At 37.0% G+C, this 18,697-nt stretch overlaps 1 protein-coding gene across 1 annotated transcript in view; it reads right to left on the minus strand.

Annotated features, from left to right (window-relative positions):
* The window catches only part of CIT (citron rho-interacting serine/threonine kinase), a 122,336-nt gene extending 104,068 nt beyond the window's left edge, over window positions 1–18,268 (minus strand). The window contains exons 1-6 of the mRNA XM_075214796.1: window positions 18,218–18,268; window positions 13,574–13,671; window positions 9,178–9,328; window positions 8,677–8,852; window positions 6,859–6,960; window positions 6,331–6,473 (exon numbers count right to left, since the gene is read on the minus strand). Coding sequence (XP_075070897.1) covers window positions 6,331–6,473; window positions 6,859–6,960; window positions 8,677–8,852; window positions 9,178–9,328; window positions 13,574–13,669 — 668 coding nt within the window. The 5' untranslated portion in view covers window positions 13,670–13,671; window positions 18,218–18,268. The remainder of the gene's footprint in view (window positions 1–6,330; window positions 6,474–6,858; window positions 6,961–8,676; window positions 8,853–9,177; window positions 9,329–13,573; window positions 13,672–18,217) is intronic.
* Window positions 18,269–18,697: the final 429 nt, after the last annotated feature.

The raw sequence follows: 18,697 nt of genomic DNA on the forward strand, positions 1-18,697 counted from the left end.
TAATATGTATGCAAACGTAAGAAATAAGGCTCTATAAAAATACTGTTAAAAAATAAGGATATTTATTAAAAACCTTTTCTATTGCTAGTGCGGTGTGCATTTCTATATATATATATATATATATATATATATATATATATATATATATATATATATATCATTTTTAGAGAGTAACAATAAAGCCAAGTCCTTGCATTCTAATAAAAACCAGATGACTCTGTTTAGTGTCAGAAGTCCACAGGTCAGAAGATGTAAACTGATGGAACAAGCATACATCTTACAAAAAGCCTACTAATGTGGATATGTAGCAAAAAGAAATGCAGGTCATCATCACTATTTATTTATATAGCGCCACCGATTCCGCAGCGCTGTACAGAGAACTAATTCACATCAGTCCCTGCCCCATTGGAGCTTACAGTCTAAATTCCCTAACATACACACACAGATAAAAAGGTGTTCCTCAAATGACTAAAGTACTAGGCCACATTCAGAACATGTAATGTATACATAAGAGGTTACATTTGACACATACATTTAAAGCAGTCTAATCTAGTGTAGTTACCATTGGCAAAATTCTGCAATGTTCTGTAACATTGCAGAAGAAGACCAGAGGCTTATCAGGAAACATGGCAGCAACACATTAAACATAAATGAAAAGACAACACTGCAACATTTGAAGTCACTAAACTTGAGTGCAGATAACACCAGTCAATACCATGCAAAGTAGGGGTGCAGGAGGATTTCATAGTAATATCAATAGAGGACAAGTGACAGCTAATATCTATGTTCCACAGTATTTACTCTTTCTATATACAAGCACAAAAATTCCCCAGTGAGACAATTTACCAAACGCGTATAAGCAGATGCCTTAGTATTTAATTACAGTGGATCTGTAACCAACAAATAGGAAAGATGGCCCCTATGAATCAGTAGACAAATGTAATTCAGAATGTAGACTATTTCCTAGGAACCTGTACCTCATTAATATAAGTCAGGCTTCATGAATATTAGGTAATGCATTGGTGAAGCCACTGGTAGAAAATTGATTGACTGCATAGGCAAAACTGGTGGCTCCAATATATGTAGGCTGCAGCTCCACAAGACAAAACCCACAACTAAGAGAACGGCAGATGTTTCATTTTCAGGATACAGCTGCTTTACCTCAGTTGCAGTCTATTCTCATGCCTCTGAACTTAATAGATTTTTCTAATTTCAAAACTCCTGACACCTGTCAAATGCAGCTGGTCAGATGGCCTCAACTTTAAGGGCTAGATTTACTAAACGGCGGGTTTGAAAAAGTGGAGATGTTACCTATAGCAACCAATCAGATTCTAGGTTTCATTTTGTAGAATGCACTAAATAAATGAAACCTCGAATCTGATTGGTTGCTATAGGCAACATCTCCACTTTTTCAAACCCGCAGTCTAGTAAATATACCCCCAAGTCTTAATTGGAGCTGAGTGTTTCAAATTCATATCTATGAGCAATGCATTTCAATGGGCTTTCTGCAACCATTGAAATGCATTGCCTATTTAAATGAATGGCAAAAACTGCAGTTTTGCTCAGCAGAGTAAAAATAGCCTGAATTAGAAAAAAAACGATTGGGGGCGTTATTAATGATTTATGGCAATTTTACCTAGGAATAAAAATCAACCTTTCATAGATCTCAACCTAAGCGAGGCACTGAGAGCAGTATTAGCACAGCATTATGAAACTCTGTGCAGTGAGAGCAAGCTGCTATGTACTGGATGGAGTGTTGCATACAGAAAGAGGGACATTTTCGCTTGCAGGGTATATTACAGTCACTGTAGAAACCAGGGTTTGTTCAGTCCTGGGCTAGGAATAAAGATAAGTCATAACTGCAAAAACAAGAGACATAAAAAGGAGCTAGAAGTGGTGGAGATTATGTATATTTGAAGAAGTGCTTGACTTTACATAGTAACAGAGCGTTTTTCACACCCGTAACTGAGACTGAAAAGTCTGCCATCAGAAAGATAATTAAAAGGGGAAAAAAGGAAGTTTAAATATTTTACTTTGTTAAAAATTAACAATGTCTCCTTACTTTTATGAATTAAGCTACATTGAAGCAAAAATTATTTAGGATAACAATTGAAAAGTTACAAATTAAGGAGGAAATGCTGCTAAGTGTGAAGATATTTTGCTGCTCAGGACGAAGCCCATAGAAATATAAAGTCCTATTCCCTAATTCCAAAGTTCTGCAAAACAACAGAGTAGATACATACAGAAAATGACATGCAGTTAGAGTGCTCGCCCCAGAACCATTTCCTGGGCGCTCCACCCGGCTGTTTTTACTTGCCATCTGGCTCTGGGAATCAGACAATGAATATCTGAGTTGCGATGTGCCTGTGTTACTGTGACAAACACCAAAGATTCCTCCCACTCTGTCAGTATGATGTTACAATGAGATTGGAAGGCGGGAACACTTCTGTGCAGAGAATGAGAGACTGCAGACGTGCACAGAGTGTTGGTATGCAGCGAGTAGTGTTCTCAGAACTTCTTATTCCTGAGTTGTCCAGCACAGTCCCAGCCATCCAGCACCACTGTTTGTCCTATTATAATAGGCACTGTGTGAGCACTGCAGCCAGCAGATGGGGCTAGTCCACCAGTCTGACCAGTCCTGGCAGTCAGACCAGGCAGGGGCTGCACAGCCACACATAAAAACCACATAATTAATTCTAATTAAAAAAAATGTAAGCGTGTCCAGTCCAGCTAGCAAGCGGGCAATAACCACCAGAGTCTTTATAAAGAATTAGGTAGAGACACGCACTCTACCTAAGCTCAATGAATGAATACATTTGGTCTAAATTACCAAATTAAATACCTATCAACATTCTAAAAAAAAAAAAAATCAATATCATATCACCTTTAGATGCCCCAAATATAAAAGGATACAAACTAAAGCATCTATGTAACCGTGCTAAATAAAGCATACAAAGGTCTCACATAATATGCCATCATGTCTTAAATGTAAGTTTCCATGGCTAGCATGCGAAGTCTCATAGAAAAAAAGATGTCCAAAATATGTTTTTATTATATAAATTGTGTAAGGAACGCCAGATCCAATGAAGGTGATATTAAACAACACATTTGGTCGTCTTTAGATGATTATATCAAGGACAAGCTTTCCCACACAACTGGGACAGGTCAGAACAATGCCATTGCTAAAGTACACCACTGATAACCAGCGCCAATATACTAGCATAAATATTACTTCAAATATGTTCAGACAGCTGAGACCAAATACTAGCAGTTGGATGGCAAGTGTCCTGTTCTTATCCACTACTTGCGTCCGCAGACAGTTTTCTGTCAGTCTAAAATATAAAGATTGTGAATCCTGATAGTAGCAGGTGCAATATTTTAACCAAAAAACAGACCTACTCCAGTAGTACGGGGATGCGATCGATGGCGTCTTTACACAGTGCACCAGTAGATGAATGATTAAATGTTTTTCCTAATGAGTTTCATCACTAACAAGCGATTTCTTCAGATGAAAACATAAGTATATAAGCCCAAACGAACAAAGAGTTCAGTGAACTAAAATGGAGATATTTAAACTACATTGTGGCCGATTTCAAAACATCTACAGTGGTATAGTTGACAGCCAGTGATTCACATGATGTCAATGGACTGATATATTATTGGAATAAAATGTAAAAAAACACACATTTAGACTTAAACAGAAATTATTTCATTATCAGACAAGAAGACAGCCCTAAATAGGACTAATATCCCACGTTATTTGTTATAAGGACCGTTCAGCAAACAAGTGAAGTGTATATATAACGTAAAAAATTAGTTAACATATTATAGATAATATCATGTTTTAATAAACAGAGATCAGATTAATAAACCATCTCAACCGAGAACAACGTAATTAACAAAATAATAGAAAGCATGTAAAAATGAAAAGAATCCAGTTTTCTAAAGAATCACCATACATTTGCGCGACTAGAAGTTATTTGTTTTTTGTTTAATAACCATAAGAGATTTTATAAACAATATAAGTGTTGGCAATAACCTTCAACATTTTTTATTATTATCATTGCGAAGTATTACACTGCCCCAACCCAGCTACTTCTTAATGCTACTCGGCTGGCAACATTTTCTGGCGAGAACACTGAGTTATGTGCGTGGAAACTTGTAAAAATAGCAAGAATTATGCAAATAGTCTTGTGCTGTGCCATGCAAATTGTGGCAAATGACCCCCAGCTTTAAGGACCACATACACAATTTACCTATTCCTATTCACTTTTTAGCAATGTTACTAGGCAGGCATTAAACTGAAAAACTGAGGCTGTGTTCACTCTTATACAAGACATGCTGGGGAAAAAAATCTGAATACCAAGGTATTTGTATAGTACATACAGAAGTTCAACTATTCTGTTAAAGTTGTGATAGTAAAATAGCTGGATGAAAGAAAAATGGCTGTAGGATAGACAAGATAGTTGAAACATAAATGGTTTTAAAATCAAATCAAAATGTAGTTTTCATTAAATGTTTTTGCTGACTTGCATAAAACTGGGTCTGCATGTACCAGTACATTCCTTTACATAAATTGCTTATTTTTGAGATAAGATTAATTTTCTGTTGACCTCCAAAGAGAGGAGGAAGCATAGATGCTTTAATCAGTGGTGTGATGAATCATTTTGCTGATGTAGGTCCTGTGATAGGTATATAACATTGCATAGTTGTCATATTGGGTGTGGCTGATCTTTTTGAGTTCAGGCATCCTATTACGGATAATAGAAAATAAAAAGAAACTTGCTTTCACCCAAGCCTTGGTAATAGTTTTTCTGTTTTCGATAAGTCTCCAAGGACAAAGTCTGACAGAACCAATTACCAGTTGGTTAACCAACTACCCACAAGCACAACAATATTAAAAATAACTTCCCAAATTCAACCATCTTTGATTTCTTTGCCCCCTTTGATCTGCTGACTAAAGCCCAAAAAATGTATTCGCTATATCTTTGTCCTGAGGAAAGCAATCGACGAGAAATGTGTTAAGGACGTACTACCACAACCAGAGGGTCTTTGACTGTAACCTGGGAATTCAATCATGCGTATGGTCCCTAGCTGTCAGTCTTGTGCACAAAAACTACTCAGAATGGTTGAAATTCTTTCTAAAAAAGTTAAAAGAAAACATATGTTTTTCATAGAACCAGGCAACACATACATCTTTTGGATAGCAACAAGGGAAAAATTATATACTTAGACGTGGTAACCATAGAAAATTGATTAAAATATTTTTTTAAAAAAAAATTAACAGATACTATATGTAGCAATTATCATTTGGTACTGCTACTTACAATGTATTAAGCTCTCGAATCAAAATGTACAGTAAAGATGTGTCAAACACATAATATAAAATAACTTCCTAACAAACTGGTATTTATCAGTCATGAGCTTTATAGACTGATTTCTTATGAATGTGGATCTAGGCCAGCAGAATACTTGCTATTCATGCTGCCAACCTCTTCATTAGTACAAACTATACAAGCAGAGAGTGCCCTACCTTGTGTTTTATTTGCATATACCCAGTCTTTGGAACCTGTCACAACTGAAATTATCCATGTGACAAATCCAAGTTCACCACAGACTAAAAAGAGTACCTGGCACCTACACACAAAGGAGACTGTGTGGGCTGAAACAGTATTCATGAGAATGCAGTCTATCATTTAACTAGGTACTGGTGATATCACAGAGATATAACAGTTCATTTATAAAATAAATGACATATTAATAAGGCATGACTAAGGCACTGGTTCCTAGCTCTATCCTTACAAATATTAAGGAGCCCACAAAATGACTGCATTCACTAGAAGGCTATAGATGGCCTTTACTCTGTCATCTTTACGAGTACCAGTACACTATATTTCTCCATCATCAAGTATATTGCAAAAGTTAGTGCTCCGTGTAGCACCCCTTGTTTGTCCTATATTTAATGTCAGCAACAGACGAAACTTTGGTTGACCACTACTAAGGTACAACTTTTATGTTATTAGGATAATAAACACTAGACAGTCCACCAAGTTCAACTGTTCGCTACCTGCTAACAACAATCATTTGTCCAAGAAACGGCAAAGAAAACTTCAATAAAATCATTTCAAATATTGCTACAAAAAGCTAACACAGGTTTGACCCTTCATCAAACATTGATGTATGCAGGTTTAGAAAAAGCAATGTTATATGTTTAAGAAAATGTCTCTAGAGCAGATCTCAAACTCAATAAAAAGTGTTCCAGCAGACAATGGGATGGCTAAAGTCTCAATAGTGCAGATGGTTAAAATGGCATTTACCATTTCAACTTACCTGTGTACGTAGCCCAACAGATGAACACTATGAATTGCGAGCACTATTTCTGCCAGATAAAACTGGGCCATACTTTCGTCAAATTGTTCATCATAACGATTCAATAAGGAGAGCAGGTCACCTCCTGGCTGGTACTGCATAACCTGCGGAATGTCCACACCGTTATCCATATGATTCCGAGAAGTGCCTCATACACCATGTAAGGTTTCAAAAAAGGGGATGGAATGTACATGCTCATCGCATCTAGAAGAAATGTAGCGGTTCTATGCATTCCAAGTCATGTTTTATTACTTTTACATGTCAGGATTGATTGCTTTTCTGTATAATCCTATATAACCGGATATGAAACATGGTTTTTCATTTTAATAGGCAATACATTGTTTAATAAGATTTACTCTTTGGATTATACTTTTCCATGTAAAAATATAGTAACAAATTTGCAGTTGGGTAACTGTATGCAACAAACACCTATTAATGGGTCATTGTAACAATAGTATAGTGTATCGTTACCCAACAAATACTACTCACCAGATAAAGGTGCTCCCTGTCTTGGAAGGCATATTGTAATGTGGGTATCCAAGGGCTGCTGTGACTACATAAAATACTTCGCTCTTCTTCAAAAAAAGAAACCTGAACATAGGACAGTAATACACAGTAAATGATCACATAAATAGGAGCAATTGGAAGTTTGTTTCTACAAGTACACAATTTAGTACGTAACTCTCGGCACCAACTAATATGTACCCCAGCTCAATTTCACTTTTGACCTTCATGACTTGAAGCAAAACATTCTAGTCAATGGAACCTATACTGCTGAGTGGAAGCAGTAAACACATTCACAATACATTCAGGGCTCTCTAAAAGAGATTAAACAGTTTTTACACTTGTACATTACGTTACATCGTGCGATTGCCTGAAACAAAATATGTGTGGTCTTCTGAACCTAATCATTACACGCAGCAAGAGAAACTATTAACAGGCCAAGTGTCAAAAAAGAAGAAAGGAGCTTTAAACACTTCTAGAAATGCTATAATCTCAAATGTTATTGCTACAGATTTCATCATGGCTATTCAATAATGCCATGTTTCCTTAGTTGCAGCACTTTAAACGTATTAAGATAAGTCACAACAGCATTTTTGCTATCAGTCTTTATCACAGGCTTATCCATATGTACTCATTTTTTAAGAGGGAGGAGAGAGAACAACCTGGATCCAATTAGATCCAAATTTTCACAGCCGCAATTTATTGCAGGAGATGATTATGCTGATCTTGTGGATTGTTGTGTATGATTAGTGAGGACAGAGCTATGATGTGAGAGGGGTAATAAAGGCAATCAAGAAGCCTCCGACTGAGAGAAGGAGCAGGGTCCCCAACAGCACAAAGGAGTAATGGAGGCTCCTGTCTCACTGGTACAATTCAGTATCAAAACACACTTTATTATGAACAAAGTTCAGATCTCTAAATTGTTTATATAAAATTCCTTAAGTTTCCATCTTTGTACTTTGGCATGTTAAACAATGCAATCTAAGAGCTAAGGCTTTACAAATAAATTTTGACTTGTGATTGCTTGCATGCAAGATCGATTAAACGTCAAGCAACGTTCGCGAATGACTGCAGCATGCTACAACATTTTCTGACTATTGCAGGCCAGTGCTACAGGTGTAGACTGCCCCATGGGGAACAGGTGGCTACAATTTTTACAGTAATGATCATATCTCATGTGAGTGATCACAGGCCAAAATTGCCAGTATTGCCTTATATTAAGAGTCAAGGATAATTAAATAAGCGTTAAGTACTTTCTTTTGTTGATGTTTCAAAAACTTTTAATTTCTATAGAGTCTAAGTATATTATTATTACCATTTATTTATATAGCGCCACTAATTCCGCAGCGTTGTACAGAGAACTCACTCACATCAGTCCCTGCCCCATTGGGGCTTAGTCTAAATTCCCTAACACACACACACACACAGACAGACACACAGACTAGGGTCAATTTGTTAGCAGCCAATTAACCTACCAGTATGTTTTTGGAGTGTGGGAGGAATCCGAAGCACCCAGAGGAAACCCACGCAAACACAGGGAGAACATACAAACTCCTCCCAGATAAGGCCATGGTCGGGAATTGAACACATTACCCCAATGATGTAAGGCAGAAGTGCTAACCACATAGCCACCGTGCTGCCAAGCATACACTTCCCTACATACATAGCAAGTACAAGATATGCAATGGAAGCCCACAGACATTGTGGAATTATGACAGGCAAAATTAAAGTTAACAATATTGTTGGACCACTGACTTGGAGCAAAACACAAAACTTATTTCCCTTAACAGAAATACTACGTACCTGCTGCTGTGCTAGTAGTGCTCTCTTTTTCATCACTTTCATAGCAAAGATGTCCCCAGTAAGCTTCTCTTTAACTACATGTACGTCTGCAAAGTGACCTCGACCAACCACATTCTTCACTTCAAAATCCTTCACACTGGGCTGCAGCTCTCGTAACTCTGCCACAGTGTCAGAATCTAGAAAGAAATATATTAGACAGGGCCATGATGCTATTCGTTATACAAATCTGGAGGATGCTTATAAATAGATTGTCTAAGCTATTTCAAATGTAGTAACTGCTACTGCATACACTCTTCATGTTGAATCTGGGACATAGCAATGATTTAACTAATAGTTTTCACCATCTCTAGAATTTACTAAGGTCGTAAAGATGATATAAATCATATTTTATATTATTTGCTCAACATATTGGACTGACTACACATAAACAAAGATTCAATTGTCAAAAAGTACTTTAAAAAAAAATTTACTTTATTGTACATGTAGCTGAAAGAAACTTACATTTTTTGACAAAGTTAGATACATGTTTAATCTTCAGCAATGGTGGGTTGTTGCATTCTTCAAAGAGAACAAATAAGGAATCTAGAAGTCCTTCCCTGCTTAGAGCCAACAGTTGTTGTTGATGAAAACTAAATTGGCCTGATGATTTTCCCTGGAAATGAAGACACAGCATGATAAGAAATAAAATCTAAAATGCAAGCAATATCACCCGAAAACATTTTTAGGAGATCATCTGTTGCACTATGTAGCCACAGTCTACTGTCTCAGCTTCAATGCCAAATCTGGTTCCTAATCCTTGTATTGAGCAGAATTTCATTTAATTCAGATCATCCAAAGTGTGGAGAAGGTGTGTTTATTATTTTCCTTGATTTTATCATTAAATAGTTGTTGTGGGTATGTCCAGCATTTGTGGCACATAGGAGGCGAGTTTTAAATATTTATACAATGAGAAGTTTCCTTTGAGTAAATATTGCATATACAGTGTATTGTTCTATTGATGAAATAACCATAAAGAAATAAATGAAGCTGAAGTTATGACTATTTTTCAAGATGCCCAATTTGGTCTTTGTTTTTACTCTCAGTGTGGCAGGGTTATGTGGTTTCTAAATAATAATATTCAAATGTTCAAAGTCCACTTATGAATGCTAAAAAACTTTCCCAGACCCATTGAATGCATCTTAATGTGGTAATTGACTAACTTATATGGGCCCAATGGACTAGGAGAGTGGTTCCCAAACTGTGTGCCTAGGCTCCTTGGGGTGCTTCGGCCAGGGCCTGTGGTAAGCAAGGCAGGGGACTACTTGGTAATTGTTCTGGCTTAAGGGTGCCTTGAGCTGAAAAAGGTTGGAATCCACTGGACTAGGCCAAACAAGCAGATCTGTTCAATAGGCCTGGACCATCTATGATCAATCCGTTATCAAACCTAACAACCAAATTTTGATCACTACCAGTCTCAATAGCTTATCATTTTAGACTGTGCTGCAAAAAATAGCTGCTTATTATTAATTAGCTACTTAATTGCTGTTACTGGCTCTATTAGAGACACATCGCACCTGCAGACATACACAAATTTGAATCATTAAAGCTGAGAGAATTTTTTTTACATTTTATGTTTGTAACATTGAATACAACACACTACCTATATTTAAAAGCATAATGTGTACAAAACATTTTGCTTCATGGCAGTGTCTTTAAGATCAGGATCTGTACTGGAGAATTTACATGCTTTTTAAACACTTCTAAATCACATATAAACGAGCCTGATATTGGAAACTATTGTTTTAAGCATCAAGCTACCAACTGCATAAAACATGCATAAATGCCTCGAGAACACTTAAAATTATTTTTTTAACGCTAGTAAGAAGACATGTACAACACAAAGATTTGACAATACCCAATGGGTATTTTGCCTTAGTCCTGTAAAAGCCAATGTGATGTTACAAAACTACTTGTTTGAAATAAGCTTTAACAAATATATTAAGCAATACACATCATCTTCCACATATTTTGTATGTATATTAAGTACAGGACATTAAATTTAATTAAATGTGATTTCATTGTATGAGGGGCAAGAGAGCAGTTTCTCTATGAAAGAATATATGATTCTTTCTTGTTTTCATCACCATAACCAGGATGTTTCCTCCAATACAATGTTTGTACACAATGCAACAATGACCATTTATGTATGATACTTATTCCACTGATGGAAAATGTAGTGGGTTAATTTCATTCAAACTATGAAAAAAAAGTCTACTATTCAATTAAGTTGTTCTTGTTATTATCCTGTTCAGATATCAGTAAAATATTTGATATCACTTTACAATCAGGGAGAGATAGTGAACATATGTTAACAATACAGAAACATGCAACAAAACATAAGGCAAGAGACTCTGGATAGAAAAATGGGTGATAAACTCACAGATCCTCCACTGAATCACACGCAGTAAGTCCCAATAATGAAGCGGTCATGTGTCTTGTGGGTGTGCACCCGTATTCAGTCCAAACAGAAACAATTGAAATGAATTGGTTCCCAGAAGACTAGTTCCTATTAGGCGCATAGGCAACAGAATGTGCTGATGTTCTTTCAAATCTTTGGCATTCGGAGGTAAGACTTGCTGACGCGTTTCAGCTTTGTCATTATGACAGAATTTTCTTGTATTAAGAATAGACTCTCTAGGAGAGACCATTTTTTATCTTTTATCATTGGATCTGACTTCCTCTGCAGGGACTCCCCAATTAGAGTCCCACATAACACAAAAATTCTTTAGATTGGAAAAGCTGCTAATGATGTACGACATTGGTGGGATGAAACGCGTCAGAAAGTCTTACCTCCGATGTTGCTATGGTATACTGAAGTAACTATACAAGTATTTCATAAGTGGCAAAGGTTTTTACTGACAATTATATTAAATGTATGCAAAGAGTCAATACTTTGCAGGGTTGACTCTTCTTTTTGAAGACATCTGCAATTCTCCCTGTCATGCTGTCAATCAAGTTCTGGGCCACATACTGACTGATGGCCGCTCATTCTTGCCTAATCAATGCTAGGAGTTTGTCATAATTTGTGGGATTTTGTTTGACCATCCGCCTCTTGAGGATTGACCACAAGTTCTCAATTAAGGTCTGGGGTGTTCCCTGGCCATGAGGCAGATGGACAAACAAAAACCCACAAATTCTGACAAACTCCAAGCATTGATTAGACAAGAACGGACGGCCATCAGTCAGTATGTGGCCCAGAAGTTGATTGACAGCATGCCAGGGCGAATTGCAGAGGTCTTCAAAAAGAAGGGTCAACACTGCAAATATTGACTCTTTGCATAAACTTAGTGTAATTGTCAATAAAAGCCTTTGGCGCTTATGAAATGCTTGTAATTTTGCTTCAGTATACTGAAGCAGCAAAGTTTCTAAAAACACTTGTGTCATTCTCAAAACTTTTGGCCATGACTGTACTTTAGTATGCGCTCCCTCGCTCTATCCAATGTGCCCTAACCTAATATGTTTTAAGGGGTCTCTCAAAACAAACCTCTTCTGGGAAGCTCATCACATTTGATTGCTTCCCTGTCATTTGATCTGGTGTGCACTCGTTTGTCTTTCTCTTCTATCTACAGAACACATCCTATTCACTTATATATCTTATTTACCTATTCTTGCAGATCATCCAGAAACATGTGTTCACTTAAGCATTTATTCATCATAAGGAAACCAGTTATGTGGCCTTAACGGCAAACCTATATTCTGGTTGGTCCATTCCTTAAGACATGCACTTACGCCTTTTGTCTTACTACTTTCCTTGTTGACTGTGAGCAGCATCATACTTTTTGCCTTAATTTATGTCACTGTACTGCTGGCAATGTAAGTTTATTAAAGGAGGAGGAAGAAATTTGAGCTTAATGATTTAATAGCTGAATGTGAACCAAGTCACCAGTGAATCTTCCAGATATAGGCCTTGTTATATGCAAAACTTTAATCAGTTTTGAAAGCTAGTATTTACCAGATATTGAATGTATTTTCATTTTTAAGGTGCGTTCGACCAAGGTCTAAGAATCTTTTTATATTCTATAATCTAATACTTGCCCATGCATACCATCTGTATTAGTCACTATGAGATCATCAGAATGTTGACAACAGGAGATGATAATGCTGATTCTATGGGAGAGACAGGGGCCTGTCCATTTCAGTGACCGTGTGACGAAAGGACAGAGCCATGTAATGAGTAGGGGAACAAACAACACACAGAGTTAGAGGAGAGAGCTTGTCCCCAATAGCGCAGAGTAGTGATGTAGGGCTCCTGTCACACTGCTATAGGAAGATTATGGTGTTAAGCTCACCTTTATATATGAAATAAAGGTCATACATCCAACTTGTTTACTTTTTTTCTCAGCTATTGTTTTTGTGTTTGCATTGTGAATGGATTTTTATTTTAATGCTTTAATAACAGGGCAGTATGCCTATGTGACACTTATTCAAATTCCAGGAGATTAAATTCTGCACATTATATACACTATAATCATGGGACTTCCCACTCCAAAGGGTCTATTAACTTAAGATGTTGGTTCTGAGCACATTTATCAAAACATTTATTTTCCCTTAAAGCTTCACATGGTAATCTAGTGCAATATCCTCTACATATGTCCTGTACACATTTCAGCCTCTTAGCACAGCCGTAAATTGAGGATTCATCAGAGAAGAAAGCACGCAGTACTAGAATACCATGTTGCAACGAAAAAGTACAAGTCAGAGAAACATCACAGTAACTCCCTGTGACATGTATTACTTAGGCATGAAATTATTCTCGTTGCACTGGCCAGCCAACTAACAGATCCAGGGCAAATTCCAGTTTGGCATTAACCTCTTACAAACAGTAGAAGACTCTACAGAGATAAGGTAAAGCTTGCACCTGGAAAAAGTTGTTAAGTCGTGTAGCCCTACTGGTGATGGGCTCTGAAGATAAAGTATCTGTTGCGCCGCGGGTTCCAACCTTGAATTTCAACATTTCTGAAATTACAAATTTTGACTACATTAGATACAGATAGTTAGTCAGTGTCCTTACATCTTACCCCTTGTATGTGGTTCTGAGAGCTGGAGACACTTCATGCGGACCCCAAGACAGGGAATGCTGATGGGCAGTTCCAATGCAATAGGTGTCCCCAGCTCTGGTCCTCCACAAGCTATATCCCAGTTACTACTGTTGCAAGATAGGAATAGCCTGCCTACAACATCACTCATTTCCCTCTCCTTCCAAGCAGCCATATACCATCACTCAAACAGCTGACAATCGGTTGCATGCCACTGCACAGGACAGGTAATGACATCACAGTTGCCAATATTTTAATAAAATCCCAGGGTTATTTTGCTCAGAAAATGCGTAAAAAAAAAGGAATGCCAATAGACTTCTATGATAGCACATTGAAATTTTATGTATATTTTAAAAAATCTTATACTTCTTAAATATATATTCAACACACTTATTGCTAAGGTACTTGGTCATGTTTTACATGTGGAATGACATGGAGTGAGGGCCGATTACCATGGAATGACAGCTGTTTTATACGCCATGTCACAAATTTCAAAACAATTGCTCTTCTGTCATAGTAAACACCCCTATTTCTCCCACATCCCCTAATCCCACACACTAATCCCTTTGCGTATGCGCTCCCCATATCTGTATCCCACCACACAAGTCTCATAGTGTGGAATGACGGACAATTACTATGGAATGACAGTTGTTTTATATGCCTTCTGAATGACACAGGAATATATTGGAGACAATAGTTAGTATCGTAAAAGGAATAAAATACACGGAAATGCAGGTGCTCACACAATTCTGGAATAAGTTTTGTTGTTTAAGAAGCTGTCTAGTTCGCAGCAAACCATAAATGGTCAATATCCAGTTGAAACGTTATTACCGGTGGCCATCCAGAGAATGGTTAGATCCAGACGAAATGGATAAGAAAGGCAACAATCCATGAACAGTCTGAGCCAGGCAAAGTTCAGACCTGGCAGCATATAAAACCAATACTAATTTGTCCAGCAGCAGCAGGATCAACTACTTTCACCAATTCGTGTCTGAGATCACCGCTCCAGATAATTTAAAAAAAATTATGTTCAAATTTAAATAACTTCAACAGACTCTTTGATATCACTTTTCACTGTGGCAGTAAATGGCTTCTTGGTACCTGTATTTTTGCTATTTCCATGGCAAGAAGGATGGAACAGTGTTTCATCTCCCAAATAATGTAAAATGAAAAGCTTTTTTGATTCTCTGCATTCCCGCAATATACATGTTTACGAAAGCCATGAAGGGAGTCTCTTTTTTCCTTTTGGGTCCTTTAAATAGAAGTATCTCTTCAGTACAATGGGAGGATTTGGGCGATTAGCATGAAAATTTGAACCTTTCAATACCCATCTATACTGATCAAAACGAAAGTCACATTTCTGATCATGGTCAGAAGAAGAGGGCAAGTACAGAAACACTTCTCCTCCCTTTGGTTGTATAGGTGGTAGTGAGATAATTTGTTTTTCATTCAAGTCTGTTTTACAAAGTATCTGGAATGCTTTTGTGATTGATAAGTCTGTATGTTGACCATACAAATAAGCATTTTCAGAATAAGACATGATACATACAGTCTTCAGTTAAATTAGATCATTGTTGGTCTTTTTTTTTTTTTTTTTTTAAAAAAAAAAAATTGAAATAAGCTATATAAGGTCTACTGTATCTCCAATGCTGTGAAGTGAATTATAATAAGCATCTACCTTTTCCAGAGTTGAGGTCTCCCTTCAGTTACACTGAGTGAGTGTGTAGATGCACACTAACCACTTCTGTAGAGTAAAGTGAAGTGTAGAGGTAAACTCTGAGCACAGCAAAATGATAGAAAGTAATTAGGTGGCCCCAGAATCTTATGCTTATCAGTTTCGTAAAGGTGATCTTCTGACCATGATCAAATGTATTTTTCTTTTTTAAGAAACACATAAAGATTTGAATGGGACTTCTGAATCTGAACTTCTAAAATCCTCACATGTATACTTATTGGTTTTTGCAAAAATTAAAAGTGTAAAAAAAAATCCCTGGTTAACATGAATTTTTTAAAATAAATCTCATAACTGTCCTGTAATTTTAGAAGACTTGCCAGCCATTCGACACAGTCCTGACATTCAGGAGGTATATCTTGCAGAAATTATGGAATAAGGGGGTTGTAGAGCATTCAAGTGCGTCAAAAGCACCAGGCATGCCCCTTGGCATGACACCGCCACTCCTCTGGCAGTTATGGATTATAGGTGCAGTAAAAAGTACAGCTTAGACAGAGGCAACATTAGCGATGTTACTTATATGAAATCTCAATAGATAATAGAGAAAATGTAATGTCATGGGGGGGGTCTTAAAAAGTCAACACCTAAAGATGGTCCATGTTGATATGAATTACATAATTATTTTATTTATAATCAATATTTTTTATTTATTTGCACAGTAATAAAAAAAGTATCAAACAATAGATAACAAATCGGAGTCATGTACAGCATTATGCATAGGGACATCAGAGTCATGAAAAGACCCTTATAAATAAAATTTCTTGGGTCAGACAGTCAGTGGGATTATATTACACTTGATCTTATCTAAAGTAAGCACTACATGAGTTAAGCTGGGTACACACTACAGAAATTTCAACCAACTTTTTATGCCGAGCGATTTTACATGCGACCGATGTTACGATCACTCCGTCCATGGACTGCATACACACTAGCCTTGTTTAGGACGATAAAGGGAAGAGCGGACATCCCTTTAGCGACTTTTTACAGCCATGTTGTCGTGAGCAATGACTGTAATTTCCTACTCACTGTTGTGGATCGGTCGGAAGTTTATACACACTACACAGCGGAAACAAGATTGGAACGAAAATATTAAACGGTACGACCAACCAAATGAGGCGACAATCGTCCATTTTCCACCATCGTGTCACTGCACACACTGACCCGACTTTTGAACGAGCGGTCACATGTCGGCTGATTTAGCCGATTATTGGATGAAAACTGTGTAGTGTGTACCTAGCTTTAATCCAGTTTATGAAAACATGGCTTGTACAGTTAATATTATACATCAGAGTCATAGGTCTCTTACACTTTAAATTACATATTAACATAGTAGCAAGTTATATGTACATTTATAAAGTTTATCCTAAACTTTACGATAATTCCATGGCATGACCTGCCCACATGCTTGGATTTGTAGTTCCACATCAGGAGACAGAACATATTTAGACTTGTGGTTTTTAAAATGCTAGATTAAGGTTATATTATCTCAAGTACAACATGAGGCTCTCTTTTTTGAAAATATTGCAATGTAATGCAAACAGAGCTGCAAATTACATCAATGGTAACCTACTGATATTAACTGTACAAGCCATGTTTTCGTGAACAGGATTAACTCATGTAGTGCTTACTTTAGATAAGACCCCTTACCCAAGTGTAATATAATACTACTGACTGTCTGACCCAATAAATGTTTTTTTATTAGGGACTTTTCATGACTCTGATGTACCTGTGCAAATTGTAGTAATGTAGTGGGGTATAGATGTGGGGGAGTGTATATGCAAAGGGATTAGTGTGTGGGATTAGGGGATGTGGAAGAAATAGGGGTGTTTACCATGACAGAAGAGCAATTGTTTTGACATTTTTGCATTGACATGGCGTATAAAACAACTGTCATTCCACATTATGAGATTTGTGTGGTGGGGTACAGGTGTGGGTGAGCGCATATGCAAAAGGGATTAGTGTGTGGGATTAGGGGATGTGGGAGAAATAGGGGTGTTTTTTGGGAGAAATTCAAGTTTTTACTGATATTTCTGCATTAACATGGCATATAAAACAGCTGTCATTCCATGTCATTCCACATGTAAAACATGATCAAGTACCTTAGCAATAAGTGTGTTGAAGATATAATTAAGAAGTATAAGATTTTTAAAAATATACATAAAAATTTCAATTTGCTATCATAGAAGTCTATTGGCATTCCTTTTAGCAGACTGAAGCTGTCATTCCTTTTAGTATGTCCCAAAAATGCACTTGTACACAAACAGTAAAGTGCAGGTTAGAAAAATATTAAACCCCAAAATTAGAAGATGACCATTAACTATTGAGGAATTCTATTCTATGTTCATTGACATTTATTTATATAGCACAAATATATTCGGTAGCACTTTAATATTGGAAACAAACATTTCAGAAATCATTACAGGGGATGTAAAAAAAAAAAAAAAAAAACAATACTGGGTAATGCACAGACATTTATTAAATATTATTCAATAAAAATTCAGTTAAACATATTAAACATAGTACATAGTAAACATTTACACAAGGATATCGAGGATTACACAGAGCATACACTTCAAAAGAAACTGATCCTCTGAGAGACAACATCCCAAACTTGACAGCCAGCCTCCTGCACCGACCTTCATATTATAAAGGTATCTCCAGTCCCCCACACCACACGCATGCACGTAAATACATGTCATGATCGTACACAACACTAATTGCATTAATTACTCACCGAAGACCCCCTTCTTACCGCCATTAAATTCAAACACAATATGAACTATGTGAGCTCACTTCCGGGACGTCCAAGGGAGATGTGTATGTATATGCCCGGGCTCGCCTAGCTCTTCTTTTGCCAGAGCTCAGTAGCGCTGTTAGCTCTATTTAGAAAGGCTTGTTTAACCCAGGACCCGCAGACCGCAATGTTACTGTGACCTTGTTTAGTGTATATATCAGGACTGCTCTAATAACCACATCTATGCTCCCCTGTAAGGATTTCTGAAATGTTTTTTTTCCCAGAAGCAAAATGTCCGATGCAGCCTCATCCAGTCACTGCCCTCACTCCTGGGCTGAGTTGTGTTCCTAGTGCCTTCTAGTGGTGGTTCTGCATAGTTACTGTTCCGGCTACTGTCACTTATTTCTAGGAACAGAGATTTGTACCTGTAAAATATTTGTTCCTGCCAAAGTGCTTACTTTTCCATACTAATCAAATGTA

This window comes from Mixophyes fleayi, chromosome 1 (genome assembly GCF_038048845.1).
Source record: "Mixophyes fleayi isolate aMixFle1 chromosome 1, aMixFle1.hap1, whole genome shotgun sequence".
Taxonomy (NCBI): domain Eukaryota; kingdom Metazoa; phylum Chordata; class Amphibia; order Anura; family Limnodynastidae; genus Mixophyes; species Mixophyes fleayi.